Raw genomic sequence first — 21,301 nt, 5'->3', positions numbered from 1 at the left:
CGACATCCTCATCTCCGGACCCTGTGCGTTATCACTCCGAGTGTCGTGGAGAGTGGAGGAAACAGACACCAGGAAACGTGTGCGGTATTATTCCGGTGTCGATACAGAGACCCGACACCGTGCGCGGTAAAACTCTCAGTGTGGAGACAGAGATCGGGAACCGTACCTGGCAAAAATCCCTGTTTGGGACATGGAGACCGGAAACCGTGTCCTGTATAACTTCCGGTCTGTTATGTGGACACAGGGAACCGGGCGCAATGAATCTCCCGGCGTGGCGATACGGAAACGGTAAACCTCTCTCACACGCACCCCACCCCCGCCATCTTCAGGAAGACGTGCCGAAGGTCCTTCCGTCCGATCCTATCCACCGTCTCCGCCAGGAGATGAGCATCGTCAGTGTAACAAAGCCGTCAACATCCACACCACCCTCGACTGTCCGTGTAACTGATAAACCATCGGCGTTCTCGTCAAATTCCATAAACCCCGCTCCGAGTTCTGTCAAGTACAGAATTCAGGCGTCCCGCTAACTAACAGGATCACATTCCCGTTGGAAATAAACTGAATGGAGTCCTATTGGGAGGCCGATGGTGGGAGTGAATGGGAAGGGCCAGATCCCACTGGGATACTCCGGACGACAGGAGTGAATGGGAAGCGATGCAGACGGTGCCGGTAAATGGGAAGGGACGGGGCCCAGTGGGAGTGAAGAAGAAGGGGTTGGGCCCAATGGAAGTTTGGACAATACAAGCGAATGGGTAGGGGTGCGTCTCGTTAGGAATGCGGATGGGTGGAGTGAATGGGAAGGGGTTGTGTCATTGGGAGTGCGGATGGTGGGAATGAATGGGAAAGATTGGCATTTAATTGGGATCGCGGTCCGTGTGAGTGGACGGGAAGGGACGGCGTCCTGTGAGAAATGCGGACCGTGGGAGAGGACGGGAAGGGGTGGAGTCCCGCTTTGAAAAATTATCCCCAAATTCGATTTCATCCTGGGCTACTTCTTGAACCTACAATTCAAATGTCATTGTTAACTGCTATGGTTATGATTCCCGTCTGTACTCCGCTGCCTGTTTGTGCCCGCTCCCACCCTGTCCTGGTCTGTGCAAACTGCATCTCTCCCCGTCTCTGTGACCACTTCGACATATATTCATTGTGTGTGTGTGTGTGTGTGTGTGTGTGTGTGTGTGTGCGTGCGTGTGTGTGGTTGCCGGTTCCAAGGTGAACACAGAGTGAGTCTCCACTCAGTTGATACACTATAGAGACGTTTTTTTTCCCCGTGTCTGACCCCGGGAGTGCGTGAGAGGACAGTGTGGAGGGAGATTCACTCTGTGTCTGACCCCCGGAGTGTGTGAGAGGACGGTGTGGAGGGAGCTCCACTCTGTGTCTGATCCCGGGAGAGTGTGATGGGACGGTGTGGAGGGAGCTCCACTCTGTGTCTGACCCCGGGAGTGTGTGATGGGACGGTGTGGAGGGAGCTCCACTCTGAGTCTGACCACGGGAGTGTCTGATGGGACGGTGCGGAGGGAGATTCGCTCTGTGTCTTACCCCGGGAGTGTGTGATTGGATGCTGTGGGGGGGCTGCACCCCGTGCTAACGCCGGTTTTCCATCCACCATCCATCACATACTAGGAACCTCAGTGGACTTACGTCTGATATTTTAGTCGATGTAACTGTTTGCGGGTGGCAGGAGGGTGTCAGTTATCCAGGAAGTGGCGTTGGTGGAGATGAGATCCTGGGCATCCGACCTCCCTCAGCCTGGAGCTGAGACGCTACTGTGTCAGTGTGAGGAGCTCCGACCCACTGTTGCAGTGCACAGGGTGCGGGGGGCAGCAGAAACCTCAAATAAAACTCGAGTCCGGCAACAGGACAGGAAGTTACAGCGGTTTATTGATTTCATCATTACAGTTGTAAATTAAGCAATGTTGGCCATTTGAATTCTGTCCATCACTCTCTCCCTGTCGGCCATTGTAGCAAAGGAATCTAGGACTAGGAGTCAGGGACTATTACAGGTCGGGCCGCCACTCTCTCTGACCTGTCACCTTCTGGCGTCCATTTTCTCTCAGTGCAGCCCTCCCTTCCTCCCTGGTGACCATTTTCAATGTGCGCGTCAATCTCCCCCGGTGATAGTTTTATATTCTGGCGTTAATCCAGAAACCTATTTTTAATCAGCACATAACTCCCGGTGCCTCCTCCCGGTATCACCCCCGGCGATAATTTTCAGTCAGTGCACAATCCCCACCCTGTCGGTCATTTTAACTCCGCCTGTCACTCCCACTGTCTTGTCAGTGTATCACTCCCTCCCCGCCGGCCATGAGAAACAAGGTGACCGCGGCCATCTTAATTCCGCCCATCGCCCCCTCCCTGGCGCACATTGTCACTCAGCCCATCACTTTCTCCCCGGAGACCATTTTCAGTCAACCTTTCACTCCCTCCCTAGTGACCATTCTAAATCCTTCTGTCGCTCCCTCCCTATTCACCATTTTCAATCAGGAGCCCCTCGCAGGACAGACAGTCTCGACCACCCTCCACTCGATTGCGCAGACTGTTTATCACAAATAATAAATTTATCGCAAACAATAGAGACCGATCCGACATTCTCATCTCCGGATCCTGTGCGTCATCACTCCGAGTGTCGTGGAGAGAGGAGGATACAGACATCAGGAAACGTGTGCGGTAATATTCCCGCTGTCAATACAGAGACCCGACACCGTGCGCGGTAAAACTCTCGGTGTGGAGACAGAGATCGGGAACCGTGCCTGGCAAAATTCCCAGCCACGATATGAAGAGCGGGAACCGTGCCAAGTATAACTTCCTGTGTGCTATGTGGGACACCGGGAACCGGGCGCGATGAATCACCCGGCGTGTGGACACGGAAACCATAAACCTCTCTCACATGCACCCCCAAACCCCGCCATCTTCAGGAAGACGTGCCGAAGGTCCTTCCGTCCGATCCTATCCGCCGTCTCCGCCAGGAGATGAGCATCGTCAGTGTAACAAAGCCGTCAACATCCACACCACCCTCGACTTTTCGTGTAACTAATAAACGTCAAATTTTGTAAACTCCGCTCCCAGTTCGGTCAAATACTGAATTCAGGCGTCCTCGCCAATTTCCATAATCCCATTCCCGTTGGAAATAAACTGAATGGAGTCCCACTGGGAGGCAGATAGTGGGAGTGATTGGGAAGGGCCAGATCCCACTGGGAGATCGGACGACAGGACTGAATTGGAGTGGTGCAGACGGTGGGAGTAAATTGGAAGGCGCGAGGCTCACTGGCAGGCAAACAGTGGGACTGAATGAGATGGGGCGGGGCCCAATGGAAGTATGGATGATGCAAGCGAATGAGTAGGGATGCGTCCCATTAGGAATGCGGATGAGTGGAGTGAATGGGAAGGGGTGGTCTCATTGGCAGTGCCGATAGTGGGAATGAATGGGAAAGAATGGCATTTGTTTGGGATCACGGTCCGTGTGAGTAGAAGGGAACGGACGGCGTCCTGCGAGGAAGGGGTGGAGTCCCGTTCTCCAGAATTATCCTCAACTTTGATTTCATCCTGGGCTATTTCTCGAGCGTAGAAGTCAAATTTGATTGTTAACTGCTATGGTTATGATTCCCATTTGTATACCCCTGCTCGTTTCTGCCCACTCCCATCCTCCCCCGTGTCTGTCCCCAGGAGTATGTGATGGGACAGTGTGGAGGGTGCTTCACTCTGAGTCTGTCCCCGGGAGTGTGTGATGGGACAGTGTGGAGGGTGCTTCACTCTGAGTCTGTCCCCAGGAGTATGTGATGGGACAGTGTGGAGGGTGCTTCACTCTGTGTCTGACCCCGGGAGTATGTGATGGGACGGTGTGGAGGGTGCTTCACTCTGAGTCTGTCCCCGGGAGTGTGTGATGGGACGGTGAGGGGGGAGATTCACTCTGTGTCTGACCCCGGGAGTGTGTGATGGGACGGTGTGGAGGGAGATTCACTCTGTGTCTGACCCCGGGAGTGTGTGATGGGACGGTGTGGAGGGAGATTCACTCTGTGTCTGTCCCCGGGAGTGTGTGATGGGACGGTGTGGAGGGAGATTCAATCTGTGTCTGACCCCGGGAGTGTGTGATGGGACGGTGTGGAGGGAGATTCACTCTGTGTCTGACCCCGGGAGTGTGTGATGGGACGGTGTGGAGGGAGATTCACTCTGTGTCTGACCCCGGGAGTGTGTGGTGGGACGGTGTGGAGGGAGATTCAATCTGCATCTGACCCCGGGACTGTGTGATGGGACGGTGTGGAGGGAGATTCACTCTGTGTCTGACCCCGGGAGTGTGTGTGACGTGACGGTGTGGAGGGTGCTTCACTCTGTGTCTGACCCCGGGAGTATGTGATGGGATGGTGTGGAATGAGCTTCACCCTGTGTCTGACCCTGTGATGTTAACACATTCTGATGTTCACAGATGCACGGTCAATCCAGGTCTGGGTTCCTGCAGAGATCTCAGTTCATTCCTCCCTGTCTCTCTAAACTGATTCCCCAGCAGCCTGAAACAGATAGAGGAATAAAGATGAAATTAACAGTTTTCACAACAGTGTCAGTAACAGGGGACCGGGGTTATTGTTTCAATAGCACTCACAGACAAATATCACCAGGAAACCCACGGATCCGCTGACATTTTATCAGATTGAACGTTAACACAAACACTCACTCTATCCGCTGCAGACTCGGGAGGGCCAGAATGAGGAGGCGGAGGGCGGGGACCCATCGGTCTGTGAGCGAGTTCCATCCCAGGCTCAACTCCCTCAGTGATGGGTTTGTCCTGAGAGCAGAGATTAGATCCTCGGCACCAGAATCTGTGAGACCGACATCCCTCAGCCTGGAGATGAGAGAGAGTGAGGGTGAAGGACACAGAGAGACAGGAGACGGTACAAATCCCCAGTGTTTATCAGTAACACAATTATTGATCACATTAATGTTCAGTGTAGACACCCAGTGACTGTAAACACAATCTCATACACTCTGGTACTCACCTCAGTTTCTGTATTTTACACTCCGGGTCCCTCAGAGCCGCAGATACAAGTTTCACTCCTGAATCTCCCAGTTTATTAGCACTCAGGTCCAACTCCATCAATGATGGGTTTGTACTGAGGGCGGAGGCGAGATCCTCGGCACCAGAATCTGTGAGACCGACACCCCACAACCTGGAGATGAGAGAGAGAGAGAGAGTGAGGGTGAAGGACACAGAGAGACAGGAGACGGTAAAAATCCCCAGTGTTTATCAGTAACACAATTACTAATCACATTAATGTTCTGTGTCAGACACCCAGTGACTGTAAAAACAATCTCCCTCAGTTTGGTACTTACCCCAGTTTCTGTATTTTACACTCGGGGTTCCTCAGAGCCGCAGACACCAGTTTCACTTCTGAATCTCCCAGTTCATTCCAACCAAGGCTAAACAAAAATAAACAAGTTGATGAACAAAGTAATTCAAACCGTGGGTCTGGGGGAATTTCTCTCACTCGGATATTTCAGGAAACATTAAACCCTTCAGTAAATCACTGATCGGAGTTCCCATCACTGTCAATGTCCCTCACTGACCAGCTCCACGGTATTCACCGAATGTCAGTAATTTAGTCAGTCGGTGTGACCCTGTAAACTCAACATATTCTGTCCAATTTCCCGATGGTTAGAAAACTGTTCCTGATGTGTTAGGGTTGAAGTGTGGGAGGAAGTGCCACAGTGAGAAAGATTTGTGAATGAGGATATGTCGATGGGAGATAATAGAAGAGACTCCATCTAAGGAAAAGAGCTAGGAAGACAGAATCAGCAGGACGAAGGGGGATGAGGATGAGAGGTCCCACAGGAGGATGCTGATGGGAAAAGATAATCCCACAAGATGAGACGATGCAGAAATAGATTGCACGGGAGGGTTGAGTCTGAACTGAGGCCCACAATCGGGAGAGGAGATGCACGCATTGGGGACTGGGGATCTGGTAGTGAGCACAGTCACACAGGATGGTGATAAGACACGGGGAAGGGCAGGGGAGGACAATCTTACAATGGTACTTCTTTCCTTCTCACTGAGACGGTCTGCTGACGCTCTCTTGTCCCTCACCGGGAAGGGAGTGTGAATCTCTGACCCACCTGCTGCAGTCAGTGTCGGTCTGGGTGTCAGTAACAGTGAGAAGAAATATTGTCAATGGACGTGCCACAGGCAGCGGGAAGCACAGGCAGCCATTCCTGTGATTTAAAACCATTAAACCAATGGCCACTTTTCCCTAAGCATTTGTCACAATTCTTCACAATCTGATTTATTACAGTTTTATCCCAGTTCCCTTACATTGAAACAACACAATGGAACAGTTTCACAATTCAGAGTGAAAAATAAATCAAGTTACCTCAACTCCTGGCACTTGTGCAGCCCGGGTCCCAGCCGCTGGATTCCTTCACAATGAATGCGGCAGTTCTCCAGGTCGAGGTGTTTTATTGTATCACAGAATCTGATGACATGACACAGGACCGCGCAGTCAATCGGGGTCAGTGTCATTCCACTGAATGGAAGTGTTTTCACAGATCCCAGTGCGTCCTGAGCCAGTCCACGATTCTGTGACTCAAACAGGTAGTGCAATGTGTTCAGGAAGCTCCTTTTACCAGCTTTACTCCATGTGTTTCCAATCTGACGTTTAACCTCCTCCTTCACCCAGTCAATCACCCGGCAGGTTGTTTGATGAGGAAATGGACCCAGAAACTCCTCCAGGCCCCGAGCTGTCATTGGGGAGGAGAGACCAGCTACAAAACGGAGGAATACCTCAAATCGCCCATCTGTCGTGTTGTGGGCTTCAGTGAGGAATTTCAGGATATCTCCGGGATGTGGATTCAGGAATTGTGCGACTGCAGCTACAAACTCTTGAATGGTGAGGTGTGGGAATGTGTACACCACACTCTGGGCAGAATCCTCTCTCTCCAAAAGCTCCATCAGGAACCCGGACAGGAACTGGGAAGGCTGCAGATTGTACTTGATCAAATCTACATCTGTAAACACAATTTTCCTCCCGGACACTCCTCTGAAGGCCATCTGACCAACCCTGAGTAACACATCACGGGGGTTCTCAATCTCACGGCCGTGGTTTTTCAGGATGTTGTAAATATAGTAGGAGTACAGTTGGGTGATGGTCTTGGGTACTCGCTGTGGGTCCACGACTCTTTGTGTGAAGAAGGGGCCCAGTGTCAGAGCGAGGATCCAGCAGTAGGAGGGGTTGTAGCTCATGGTGTACAGGACCTCGTTCTCCTTCACGTGTTTGAAAACAGCTGCCGCCACCATTTTATCTTCAAAATGCCTGATGAAATATTCCTTCCGTTCCTCACCAGAAAATCCCAGGATTTCAGCCCAGGTACTGATCTCCGCCTTTTCCAATAAATGTAACGCAGTGGGACGGGTCGTCATCAGCACTGAACACCCTGGGAGTAGCTTGTGCTGGATTAAACTGTACACAATGTCAGACACCTTGCACTTGAATTCAGGGTCTGTGCATGTGGACTGAGGTTCTGTGCCTCTCCGGCTGTCAGCAAAATTGATTTTTTCATTGAATTCATCCAAACCATCAAATATAAACAGCAATCCCTCTGGATTCTTCCAGACCTCTCTCAGAATATTCCCAAAGTAAGGATACTGATCCAGAATCAGTTCCTTTATGTTTACTCTGCAGTTAATGGAGTTTAAATCCCGGAATTTGAAACTGAAGACAAATTGGAATTGTTGGTATATTTTCCCTGTGGCCCAGTCATAAACAATCTTTTGTACCATTGTTGTTTTCCCGATGCCTGGAACGCCGGCCACCGCTGCGGACATCCCAGATTGTTTTTCCATGTTAGGTCTTTTAAATTGTTTAAGAAAACTCCTCTTGAATAACTGATCTATCCGGATTTTTTGCAGCTTTCCACGGAGATGTTTCTCTCTCCACTCCTCGTGCTCTCTGCCTCTTGCCAGCAGCTCATGTTCCACCAGTCTCCGATCTCGAACAGTAGAAATGACCGTGAGCTCAGCGTATCGATCAACCAGCTGGAAAACCTTCACCTTCTCCCTCATCAGGATCGTGTTCACTCTCAGTGTTTCAGTCTGTGTCCGCAGAGTCTCCATGTGTTTCCTTCGAACATCTTATGACGGACAGAAATAGGTTGTCAATGCCTGATCTGATGAACATGGAGCTCACGACATATTTTCTTTAATAAAAAAAATACTCGTTAAAGACACCGTTTGGGTGAAATCGGGAGATCAGAGATTAGAGTGTCTGAAAATGAACGACGGCCCAGAAACATTTCTGATCTGATTCAGATTCGCTGTTAAAGGCTCCACTCTCCCCTCTGTTGGTAGTTTGCAGATGCCCCGGTGTTCCAGCGAGCACCAAGTGCACACGTGATTCTGGAGAGGAGAGTGTTGTGTGGAGCGGGTGGTTTCACTGCTTTCACTGCTCAGCTTCTGCTCAACTGTGCAACCCTGCAGAGGGTAACTGTGGGGTAGGGGGGCATTTACTTGCTCTACTGACTTTTACTTCTCTCACAATGGACCCCATGTTCTTGACACTCCTTTAGGATTAAGCTGTCAGTACTGAGCCACAGAAAAGGAACATAATTTCAGTTTCCTTTTCCAGGCTGAGCCAGTCACGATGTAACACACCCCGCGCTGGTCTACAGTCTCTAATTCTCCGAGGAGCCGGTACATGAACCCAGGCAATTCCCCGATGATGCGCAGAAGAGCAGGAAACTGAAGAGGATGGCAGCGGGAATAGGGAACTCTAAAGTCAGGAGGACAGGTAGGCGATTCTGTGCACACCGATGGTACTTTGCCTCTCAGGTGCCATTGTCCGAAATGTTTCTGGACGCGTCCACAATATCCTGAGAAGGGAGGTTGAGCAGCCAGAAGTCGTGACAAACATTGTTAACAACGACGTAGGAAAAGCAAAGGGAGGAGGTCTGGAAAACCGAACACAGCAGGTTAGGAAAAAAGCTGAGAAACAGGACCTCAAAAGTAGTGATCTCAGGATTGCTACCTGTGCCACCCGACAGTGGCAATAGGAATAGAATGAGGTGGCAGAGAAATGTGTGGCAGAGCATTTGGAGCAGGGGGCAGGGATTCAGATTTCTGGATAATTGGGACCACTTCAAGGGGTAGGTAGGACCTGTACAAAAGGCACGGGTTACACGTGAATCCGATGAGGACCAATATTCTTACGGGCAGATTTACTGGAGCTGTTGGGAGTGTTTTAACCTAAAATGGCCAGGGGACTGGAACTAGGATGATAGAGCTGTGGATGAACCAGCAGTTTTACAAGTAGATGATGGGTTTAACATGAATGTAAGGAAGGACAAGCCAATCACTGGGTTCAAATACAGACAGAGCAAACTGTTAAGTTGTACTGCATAGACAACATTCAAAAGGGCGGAGATGCAGGACTAAACGCATTGTATTTAAATGCACGCAACATTCAGAATAAGGTGGACGAACTTTTGGCGCAATTAGAGATTGGTCGGTATGATGTTGTGGGCATCACCATGTCGTGGTTGAAAGAAGACCATAGCTGGGAGCTTAACGTTAAAAGATTTACGTATTATCGAAAGGACAGGCAGGAAGGCATAGGCGGTGGTGGTGTGGCCGTGTTGGTTCAAGATGGAATCACATCTTGTTAAAGAGGTTACATGGGGTTAGAGAATGTTGAATCTTTGTGGGTGGAGATAAGAAACTACAGGGGTTAAAAAAAGCTTTATGGGAATCTTATATTGGCCTGCAAATAGTAGCGAAGGTGTGGGGTTGAGATTGCAAAGGGAGCTGGGAAAGGCGAGTCATCAAGGTGATAACATAATTCAATTTGCACGGGGAATTCGAAAATCAAACAAACTAGTTTTTTTGAAACTACTCAGGAAAATTCTGTCTTTGATTGCGTGTTATGTAATAGCTCGGATCTTATAAGGGAGCTTAATGTAAAAGAGCCCTCAACTGGTAGTGATCATAATATGAGTGAATTCATACTGCAGTTTGAGAGGGAGAAGCATAACTTATGGTATCAGTATCGCTGTGGAATAAAGTGAATTACAGAGGCACGAGAGGGAAGCTTTCCCAGGTAGATTGGAGAAGCATAACTTATGGTATCAGTATCGCTATGGAATAAAGTGAATTACAGAGGCACGAGAGAGAAACTTTCCCAGGTAGATTGGAGAAGCATAACTTATGGTATCAGTATCGCTATGGAATAAAGCGAATTACGGAGGCACGAGAGAGAAGCTTCCCAGGTAGATTGGAGAAGGATACCAGTGGAGATGATGGCAGAGCAGAGATGTTTGAAACTTCGGGGAATAGGTCTCAAGTTGCAGGATAGATAAGGCCCACGGAGGAAGAAGTTCTCAAGTGTCACGTGTCGGCAAACATGGTCGACAAAGGAAGTTAAGGATTGCATAAAAGCCGAGGAAAGGCCATGCAAGATAACAAAAGTGAGGGAAAGTTGGATGAATAGAAAACTTTTAAAATCCAACAAAAGGCAACTAAAAAAGCGATAAGAAGGGAAAAGATGAAATGTGAGGGCAGAAAAGCCAATAATATAAAGCAGGATAATAAACACTTTTTTCAGTTATATGAAGAGTAAAAGGGAGGTGAGAGTTGATACTGGAACACTGGAAAATGATGTTGGTGTGATAGTAATAGTGGACAAACAAATGTCAGAATAGCTTAATGTGTGTTTTGCGTATATCTTCACTGTGAAAGACGCTAGCAGCATGCAGTGGTCTGCGAGTGACAGGAAGTAGGAGTGAGTGCCATTGCTATTTCAAAAGAAAAAAGTTCTTGGTATACTGAAAGCCCTTAAGGTGCAAAGTCACCTGGGCCAGATGGACTACATCCCAGAGATCCGAGGGAGGTTGCTGAGAAGATGACGGTTGGATTGGTCATGATCTTTGAAGAATCACTTGATTCGGGCATGGTCCCGGAGGACTGGAAAATTGCTATTGTCACTCTAGTCTTTAAAAGGGGGAAAGTCAAAAGAAGGAAAATTATTGGCCAGTTAGCTAAAACACGGAGACTGGAAAGAGTTGGAGTCTCTAATTAAGGTTGAGGTTTCGAGGTACTTTGAGACTAATGACAAAATAAGTTAGCAATGTTTCTGTTAGATTTTACGGTGGAAGTAAGAAGCAGGCTGGACAAAGGAGAGTCAGTGGATGCCATTTACTTGGATTTTCAGAAAGCATTTGATAAGGTGCCGCACACGAACCTGCTTAACCAGATAAAAATCTATGGTGTCACTGGAAAGATACTGGCACGTGGAGCGGAATTGCTGACAGGCAGCAGACAGCGAGTGGGAATAAAAGGGGCCTTTTTCTGATTGACTGCCAGTGACTGGTGGTGTTCCTCAGGGATCAGTATTGGGACCGCTGCTTTTCAGATTGTTTGTCGATTATTCAGATGATGGAATAAATGTATTCGTGGCAAAGTTTGCGGATGATACAAAGATAGGTGGAGAGGTAGGTACAGCGATTGCAACAGGACAGAGGCCGATGGGAATGTCTGTTTATCAAACTCATAGAGGCCTCTGTGTGCCGATCCCGAGACTGGGAAGGTGCCGGGTGTTGTGACAAATGCAAATTGCTTCCTGTCCTTCAGCCACAGCAACAAAACCTGTCTCCCAGATTCTGACCATCTCTAAAAAGGCCTCTAAAGAGACGTATTCAGACTCTCAGAGTGAAATAACAACAATAACCTGTCTCCCAGACTCTGACAGTCTCGAAACAGGCCTCTAAAGAGACGTATTCACACTCTCATTGTAAAATAACAACAAAAACCTGTCTCCCAGACTCTGACAGTCTCGAAACAGGCCTCTAAAGACAGGTATTCAGACTCAAAGTGAAATAAAGGCTTTGAGCTTTCCAGTCCATCACTTACCTTTCAGATGTCTGGGCACTTCAGATAAACCCCGCTCAGTGTCCATGTAGGCGAACTGGCCGTCACCTGTTCAAACAGATTAACCTGCATGAAGTCTGTTCTGTGTAGTACTGTAAATTCATCAGCATTTACATCTGTAACACACAGTGTATTGTTCACCCTACCACATTCCCGTATTTCATTCAGTATTCTGCTCAGCTTCGGTAAGTGGTGATGTAGTTTCACAAAGGATTCCCACATCACCCTCCGGGCCCCGGAGCCCTTCTCCATTACCAGATCCAGGAGGAGTTTGGAAGCGCCTGCTCGGTTTCCCTTCTCCGCGAGCTCAGTCACGCTCTGTAATGAACAATGGGGAAAATATTGAGGAGCGGAGGGATGGGCACAAATCTACCCTGAACATGGACTGACCCAGCATATTCTGCAGGACAAAGATCACTGAGAGCCATTGAAGTGTTCGTTGCAGGAAAGATATTTTAAAAGAATTTAGCGTTGTCAGTCATGACTTTCTGAATGCCACAGATTGCAGAGTACTTACCCATTTGGCAAGGTTTAAAAGGAGCAGACATAGTGTGAGTGAGCCAGAGATAGGTAGGTTATTGAGGCTTTGTGTCAGAGAGGGTTCAGTGAGGAGAGGCGGAGGATTTAGGTCGATCTTGGGTAATATTTCCCTTCTCTGTTTCACTGTTAGAACAGTGGGAATGCCAGGCAGCATAGTGGGATGCTCTTCCTACAGGGTGCGGCAAGTCAGGGAGACCTCCAGTCTCCCTGACAACTGCACTTTCGGGAATTTCATCCAGCTGCAGCTTCTTACATACTGTGCTGAGGAATTGGAGCTGGAGCTGGATAAACCCGGGATCACTCGGGAGACTGAGAGGTTGACTGACAGACTTTACAGCGAGGGACCTATACCCAAGGCGCAGGACACAGGAAACTGGGTGACTGTCAGGAGGGGGAAGGGAGCAGGCAGCCACTACAGGAAACTCCCTGTAACAGGTATACGGCTTTCTGTTTCGGGGTATGGCCTCGCAGAGGAAAGCCACGGTGATTATGCCTCTGGCTCTGAGTTTGGCTTTGTGACTCAGAAGGGATGAGAATTGCTGATCTGCACTGACAGGGGGAATTCAATGGTCAGGAGAACAGACTGGAGATTCTATTTACGAGAACAGGATTTTTGGATGGTGTCTTGCCAAGGTCAGTGATATCTCGTATCGACTATGAAACTTTCTTAAGGGCAGGATGAGCAGGTCTTGGTCCACGTTGGTACCAATGACAAGAGTAGGAAGTGCGATGAGATCCTGCAAAGTGATACAGATCCAAAATATCTTGTAAGTGTTATCGAAGGTAGATGGCGTTGTAAAGCTTTTTGGACATGGGGCTTCATAAATCAAAATATTGAATACAGAAGTTGGGATATTATGTCAAAGTTGACGTTGCAGAGGCTAATTTGAAGCAATGTGTACATCTACCTCCCGGAATGATATCAATAAGATTGAACGAATGCAGAATAAAATACAGATTGTTGCCAGGAGTTGAGGATCTAAGATATAGGGAAAGTGTGAATAGGTTAGGATGTTATTTCAATAGAGTGCAGGAGGACCATGAGAGATGTGAAAGAGATATACACGTTAATAAAAGGTATAGAGAGAGTGAGTGCGAAAATGCATTTATTACTGAGGTTGGGTGGGACTGGAATTAGAGATCATAGGGTAATGATCACAGGTGAAAGGCAATAGGAGGGGGAACTTGTTCACTCAGAGGTTGCTGAAGAGCGCGGAACGTGCTGCCATCTTAATTAGTCGATGTACATTCGAGTTGATTATATAAGATCAGTTTGGATAAGTTCATTCAATGGGGGAGTTATGGATGTCTCCAGTCCGGGTTCCGATCAATGGGACTAAGCAGATAATAGGTCGGTGTGGACTAGATGGGCAGAAGGGCCTGTTGCTGTACTGTAGGGTTTGATGACTATGACTAGGTGATACTATGGCCGGGTCAGTGTTGCTTTTCGCCAGGGTAATCCCTGGTGAACCGCAGCAGCTTCACACTTCACTGCCAGGCTCCACGAGGGGTCCAGTGCCAGCCAACAGCTGGAAACTGGCAGTGAGGAGCAGCCAGCAAACTCAGGACTATTGTGCGTGTGTGACAGACCAAAGCCGACTGGTGGGAATGTTGAGTAAGAAGATTGGACTGAAATTGTCAGCTGCCTCACGTGGAATGTAGTGTTCAGTATGTTGTCTGGCTCTTCACTAATATTCATTCTGGGTAGTAATAGGTGAACGCACTCCAGTAGCACGAGGACCATTGGAAAGCTGTTTCTTTGTAATTCCATGTTAGCTGTAGATGTTTAGAATATTTTCAGTGGCACTAATGTTGCACTTCCCATGTTAACAGTATATGCTGTGGTAATTACAAACTCAAATTGGAACAGTCACAGGGAACAGAAGGTAACAGAAACATGAGGCATGTTGGGATATTGATCAAAATAAGAGTCAACAGTTCAAATGAGAGACGATAGTCAGTGTTGCCTGAGTTGAAAATGGGGTTGAAGGTGGACTGAGAATGAGCTGAGAAATAAGTCACTATATATTTGATTTGTGGGAAACCCATGGGTCATCAGGAGAACACATTGATGAATGGCCACTAAGGTCGAACATTGGGAACATGGTATGATGTCAGAGAGAGTGGTGTAAAGTGGTTTTCTGTTCACTTGCAATGTCCGTCAAGTGTCACATCACTAAATTCACCTCTCAATCATTGCCTGTATCCTAATCTGTCTATAAATGAATGTGATCAGAAAACTGGAGAGAGACTTGTATTAGTTAATAAAGGTTCAGGGTTTCCGCAGATGAAAACTCTTTTCTTGATGTTCACCACAAGCATTACAGGATTTTCACAGCCCAGAGGTGCCGTTACACCAGTTCTGTCGGTCTGTGATAGATTCTGTAGAATCGACACTCAGTCTATGTTCCTCCCACTTACGTGATACTCTGGCCCGGTGAAGTGATCCTTGGCCATTAACATGAAGCTGACTCTCTCCACACCCTCCTCAATCGCCTGCTCCAGTCGCTCCTTGTAGAATCTCGTCAACCGGAACAGTTGGTGATCCTCACAATTTGACAGGAAGGCGGAGATGGCGGAGTTCAGATCTGTAGTCGGTCATAGAACATAAAATAATAGATGTACCATGTGTATGCAGACACGATGCCAATTTAAACCAATCCCATCTTCAGGAACACGGTCAATGTCCCTCCGTTCCCGGCCTACCTATGAGTTCAAACGCCTCTCAGACGATGCTGAGTATCTGTTTCCATTCCCTCCCTCGGCAGCTCATCCCAGACACCGATTACTCTCTGTGGAAAACATGCATCCTAAATCCCCTTTAAACTTTACCATCTAAACTTAAACCTGTTACCTCAGGTTTTTGTGGTGAAACTCTTCTGCACCCTCTACAGACCCTCCACATCATTCTCGATTTGTGCACAATACTGAAATTGTCTCTTAACCAACGTGTATCCAGTTACAGTCTAACTTTAACAAATACCTCAACTCATCGTTAGCACACTACCAATTGTGTTGCCACCTTCAGGGAGCTATGCATACCCATCACAAGACCCGACAGTACATCAATCTTATTATCAGTCCCAACATTCACTGTGCACATTGCTCGCGAATTTGATTTCTCAAAATGCAACTTCTCACATTTGCCTGAATTATCTGTACTTGGTGACTCTCTGTTCCTATTTCTAACTGGATGCTGAACACTTTGACAACAGTCCCAAATTTATTCAACTCCTCCAACTCTGTAAATCAATGAATAAGTCCACCCAGTATATCATATGATTAACCTATTTGATTCACACACACGACGCATGGTGAAACAGTGATCCTTGCGGACACGACTGATCACAGACCTTCAGCCAGAACAACGCTCCTCTAGTGCTGACTCCATTTTATGTACCCAGGATGACTTTGAAATCAATTTACAGATTCTCAGTCCGAAACGCTGAAGGTTATTTTTTCTCTATAGGTGCTTCCTGACATGCTGGGTTCCTCCAGCATTTTGTACGGTGCCCTCTCCACTTATTATCTTGTTTTACTTTAATCCTATTCGCCAAGGTCATTTCATTGCTTCAGTAGCCCCCCCCCCCCCGATTCCCTGTGTACAATTTCTCTTGTTCACTGTCTCCTGCACCCAGCCCGTCCTCCCTCAATATAACGTTCTTTAACTCGGCCACAGAAAACAAACACCGGGAACTCCCCTCACCTCCATTGTGCAACAACCCGTTAATCTGGGGAGAATTCACCATTGCCCTTCCAAACAGAAAACAACATCTGTTTCTCTCAATGGTTGTTGGAGGCATTTCCCACATCAGGGCGTACCAAATGCTGACGGAAATTCTGTCTGTTCCCTTGACTGTTACATTGCCCGCTGTTGTATTCCTTTCTGAGTGTTACCCACCCCCACCTTATTCAGGGGCTCCTTCTCCTTTCACTCAGGTGAAGATTTGTGTGGTGAGGGGACTGATTCGACCATTCCCCTTGTTAGGTCCCTGCGCTGGAGCTGGTGAATTGTTCCAATGCTCATGGATGCTTTACCAGTTGGAACAATGACCCCGTTTGATGCTACTTTCTCTCTGCCCCTTTATCGCCCAAGTTTATCCCTCTGAATTATTGATGATTTGACTACACGTGTAACATGATGACAGAGTTTTAATGAGAAAGAGGCCAGTGAGCATACCTGTGTCCATTCTGACTCTGTCGTTGGTTGATTACCGTCTGCTTGTCTGACGTCCGTGTGGAAGAAAGCCCCACCTGCTGGCAATGACCTGAATTACACAAATAAAAAAGTATGATTCAGTTACACTGTCCTTCAAATTTAAAACACTTTTGTAAGGTCACTGCTCACTCTCCGACATTCCAGGGAGTAAATGGAGATTGGTACAAAGACCTCCAACTGAACACAAATTTCAAGAAGATAGCAAGGAAATATAATATAATATATATGGAGAGTATAACATCGGTAGCTGAGCGAAGGGCGCTGAGTAGGCTACGGTCAATTATGGAAAACCCTGAACATCCTCTACATAGCACCATCCAGAGACAGAGAAGCAGTTTCAGCGACAGGTTGCTATCGATGCAATGCTCCTCAGACAGGATGAAGAGGTCAATACTCCCCAATGCCATTAGGCTTTACAATTCAACCGCCAGGAGTAAGATATGTTAAAGTGCCGGGGTTGATTGTATTTAATGTATTTAAGTAAACTACTTAAGAACTTTTTAAAAGCTATTATTAATGCTTTTTGATAGAGTGATTTAGATGCATATCATATTTTTACTTAGTTAAGTATTGTATGTAATTAGTTTTGCTACAACAAGTGTATGGGACATTGGAAAAAATGTTGAATTTCCCCATGGGGATGAATAAAGTATCTATCTATCTATCTATCTATCTATAAGGAAGCTTATTAAAGGAGCGATGCAGTGAAGCTGAAGAAGCCAAATGAATTGGAAAAAAAGAAGAGATCTGTTGCAGAAGATTAGAGAAATTAAAGGAACATTTCATGTAAAATGAGCATAGGTAGAGACAAAGAAGGGAAGGACCTTACAGAAGCAAAGGACATCAAAGGGAGTTGGCAGGAACACACAGAAGAATTGCAGAAAGATCCGACAGCGAAGACACCTGTAATGACTCCCTCATCGATCTAGAGCCAAGCATTCTGGAAAGTGAAGTCGAATGGGCGATAGAAAATATTGCCAATAATAAGGCTGCAGGATGTGACAGGATTTCAGTAAAATTGTTAAAAATTCTAAAAGGTGATGCTGTAAAAATGTTGCATGCAATTTTCCAGCAGATCTGGGAAAATATAAACAACAATGACTTTTAGGCTGGATTAAGATCCGTTTTTATCCAAATACCGAAGAACGGAAATGTAAAGTATTGTTCAAATTACCGAAAGTTTTCACGTGCTAGAAAGGTAATGCTAAAGATTGTGCAAGCAAGACCCGAGCAATATATGGAACACAAACTGCCAGATAGAAGCTGCTTTTAGAAGAGGCAGAAGCACCAGAGACCAAATTGCTAACCTACGCTGGATAATGGAGAAATCGCGAGAATTTCAGAAAAGTATTTATCTATGTTTTATTGACTACTCTAAAGCCTTCAGCAGTGTGGTCCATAATAAACTATGGCAAATCCTTAAAGAAATGGGAATACCTGGACATCTGTTCTGCCTTATGAGAAACTTGTACAAAGATCAAGAAGCAACAGTTAGAACGACACAGAACAACAAACTGGTTCAAGATTTGGAAAGGAGTATGACCTGCTGTCACCCTGTTTGTTTGTTTTTCCAATTTATTTATTTATTAAATGTTTAGAAAATTACAAAGAATAAATGTGATGATAAAATAGTAAGAAAAAGAAAAATAATATTAACCCTCCCCCCCCTTAACCCTTATCTAAAGAAAGAAAAAAAAGAAAGAAGAGAAAGATTGCCTGGATATCGAAGGATCCCCACATGCTCCATGGAGTTCAAAATAATTTTAATATTTATTTTTACTTTCCCCAATTACTTTATAATTTTATCTTCAAAGGACCTATGTATTTAATCCTATCTTTCGTAGGTATGGGAGCCAAATTTTCAAAAATATATCATATTCATTTCTTAGATTATATGTATTTTTTTCAAGTGGAATACAACTATATATTTCATTATGCCAATGATCCATAGTTAAATATAAATCAGATTTCCAAGTAACTGCGATAACTTTTTTGGCTACTGCCAATGCAATGTTCATAAATTTTTTCTGATACTTATTCAATTTAAGTTTCGGTATTGTGCCTTCAATATCTCCTAATAAAAATAATATTGGACTATGTGGGAGTTGTACTCCAGTAATTTGTTCCAATAAAAGTCTCAGATTTATGCAAAATGGTTGAATTTTAAAACAAGACCAAGTAGAATGTAAAAAAGCACCAATTTCTTGATTACATCGAAAACATTGGTCAGACATATTTGAATTTAATCTATTTATTCTCTGTGGTGTTATATATAATTGATGTAAAAAATTATATTGTATTTATCTAAGTCGAACATTTATTGTATTTATCATACTATCAGAACATAATCTTGACCAACTTTTTCCATCAATTTTAACATTCAAATCAGATTCCCATTTTGTCTTGATTTATGAATTCCTCATTTAATTGTCTGTTTTTGAATCAAGTTGTACATACAAGATGTAATTTTTTAAATTTTTCCTTTTTGAATTAATATTTCTATTTCACTAGGTTTTGGCATCAACATTGTTTGACCCAGCTTTTCTCGTAAATAAGCCTTTAATTGAAAATAACAGAAAAGAGTGTTGTTTGATATTTTATATTTATTTTTTAATTGATCAAACGACATCAATATACCTCCTTCAAAACGTTCAGCTATATATTTAATCCCCTTTTGGAACCAATTATGTAAAAGTTTATTATCTATTCTAAAAGGAATAAGCCTATTTTGAATTAAAGTTCTTTTTGCTAATAAAGATTTCTTTATCTCATCATCCATATTTACCTTTTTCCATAAATCAATCAAGTGTCTTAATATAGGAGATTCTGTTTTTTCCCGTATCCATTTGGATTCCCATTTATATATAAAATCTTCTGGTATGTTTTCTCCTATCTTATCTAATTCTATTCTAATCCATGCCGGGTTTTTCTTCATCAAAAAAAGATGCAATCAATCTAAGTTGATTTGCTTTATAATAATTCTTAAAATTTGGAAGTTGTAACCCTCCTAAATCAAATTTACATGTCAATTTTTCCAAAGATATTCTTGACATCTTTCCTTTCCAAAGAAATTTCCTTACATATTTATTCAGTTCTTGAAAAAACTTCTGAGGTAATTGTATTGGTAAAGTTTGGAATAAATATTGCAATCTAGGAAATATATTCATTTTTACAGCATTAACTCTACCTATTAATGTTATTGGTAACATCATCCATTTATCAAGATCCTCTTTTTTTAATAATGGCAAATAATTTTGTTTATATAAATTTTTTACATCATTATCAACTCTAATACCTAAATATTTTATCCCATTTATTGACCATCGAAATTGAGTTACTAATCGACATTGATAATAATTTCCTTTGGTAAGGGGTAAAATTTCACTTTTATCCCAATTTACTTTATACCCTGATACTTTCCCATATTCTTCCAATCTAAAAGATAATCTTTGCAAAGATTGCAATGGGTTTGTTAAATAAATCAAAACATCATCAGCAAATAAATTAATCTTATATTCTTCTTGATTAACGCTAAAGCCCCCAATGTCTGAATCTGTTCTGATTAATTCAGCTAATGGTTCTTTTGCCAATACAAATAAAGCAGGTGATAATGGGCAGCCTGGTCTAGTTGACCTCGTTAAGCAAAATGGTGTTGAAATCTGACCATTTGTAACTACTTTAGCTTGACGATTAGTATTTAAGGTTTTAATCCATTGTGTAAAAGATTTTCCTAACTCATATTTTTCCAATACTTTAAATAAAATATCCCATTCCAATCTATCAAATGCTTTTTCTGCATCCAAAGCAACTGCCACACTCATTTCCTCTCTTTTTTTGTGCCAAATGAATTATACGAAGTAACTGGGTTATATTATCCATTGATTGTCTGTTTTTAATAAAACCTGTTTGATCCATATGTATTAATTTTGGTAAATATTTAGATATTCTATTAGATAAAATGTTTGCTATTATTTTATAATCTGTATTCAACAAAGAAATAGGCCTATATGATGTTGGTTTTAAAGGATCTTTTTTTTTGGCAATACACTTATGATCGCTGTTAAAAAAGATTGTGGGAGTTTATGCATTTTTCCACTTGATATATTAATTCCATAAAAGGAGGAATTAATAAATCTTTAAATGTTTTATAAAATTCAGGAGGAAAACCATTTTCTCTTGGGGATTTATTACTCTGAAGTGATCCTAAAGCTTCTTCAACCTCTTTTAATGTAAAGGGCATATCTAATCCTTTGTTCTTCCAAATTTAATTTTGGAAGGGTTATTTGTGATAAAAATTTATCTATCTCAGCAATCTTATTTTGTGATTCTGATTGATATAGTTCAGTATAAAAAAATTTTAAAGTTTCATTAATTTCTAAAGGCTTATAAGTAACCTTATTTACACTTGTTCTAATTGCATTTATTGTTTTAAAAGCCAGTTCTGTTTTCAACTGCCAAGCAAGAATCTTATGTGATCTTTCACCTAATTCGTAATATTTCTGTTTAGTTCTCATAATTACTTTTTCTGTACGATATGTCTGGAGTGTATTATATTGTAGTTTTTTATTAACAAGTTGTCTTCGTTTTTCTTCTGTCATATATCATTGAGATTCTTTTTCTAACTTTATGATATCTTTTTCCAA

At 44.3% G+C, this 21,301-nt stretch overlaps 2 protein-coding genes across 3 annotated transcripts in view; both read right to left on the bottom strand.

Moving 5' to 3' along the window:
* Window positions 1-21,301, bottom strand: part of LOC140722806 (uncharacterized) — an 879,998-nt gene that overhangs the window by 176,944 nt on the left and 681,753 nt on the right. The gene's annotated exons all lie outside the window — the stretch shown is intronic.
* The window catches only part of LOC140722779 (NACHT, LRR and PYD domains-containing protein 12-like), a 34,075-nt gene continuing 14,637 nt past the window's right edge, over window positions 1,864-21,301 (bottom strand). For both annotated transcript variants that reach the window (XM_073037450.1, XM_073037449.1), the window contains 9 exons: window positions 16,620-16,707; window positions 14,861-15,027; window positions 12,046-12,217; window positions 11,882-11,947; window positions 6,357-8,112; window positions 5,323-5,409; window positions 4,989-5,159; window positions 4,667-4,834; window positions 1,864-4,502 (listed from right to left, as the gene is read on the bottom strand). In XM_073037450.1, coding sequence (XP_072893551.1) covers window positions 4,415-4,502; window positions 4,667-4,834; window positions 4,989-5,159; window positions 5,323-5,409; window positions 6,357-8,112; window positions 11,882-11,947; window positions 12,046-12,217; window positions 14,861-15,027; window positions 16,620-16,629 — 2,685 coding nt within the window. In that variant the 5' untranslated portion in view covers window positions 16,630-16,707 and the 3' untranslated portion in view covers window positions 1,864-4,414. The remainder of the gene's footprint in view (window positions 4,503-4,666; window positions 4,835-4,988; window positions 5,160-5,322; window positions 5,410-6,356; window positions 8,113-11,881; window positions 11,948-12,045; window positions 12,218-14,860; window positions 15,028-16,619; window positions 16,708-21,301) is intronic.

The sequence above is a fragment of the Hemitrygon akajei genome, unplaced genomic scaffold (assembly GCF_048418815.1).
Source record: "Hemitrygon akajei unplaced genomic scaffold, sHemAka1.3 Scf000089, whole genome shotgun sequence".
NCBI lineage: Eukaryota > Metazoa > Chordata > Chondrichthyes > Myliobatiformes > Dasyatidae > Hemitrygon > Hemitrygon akajei.
The sequence above is the reverse complement of the archived record's forward strand: the minus strand, read 5'-3'. Positions and strand labels throughout refer to the sequence as shown.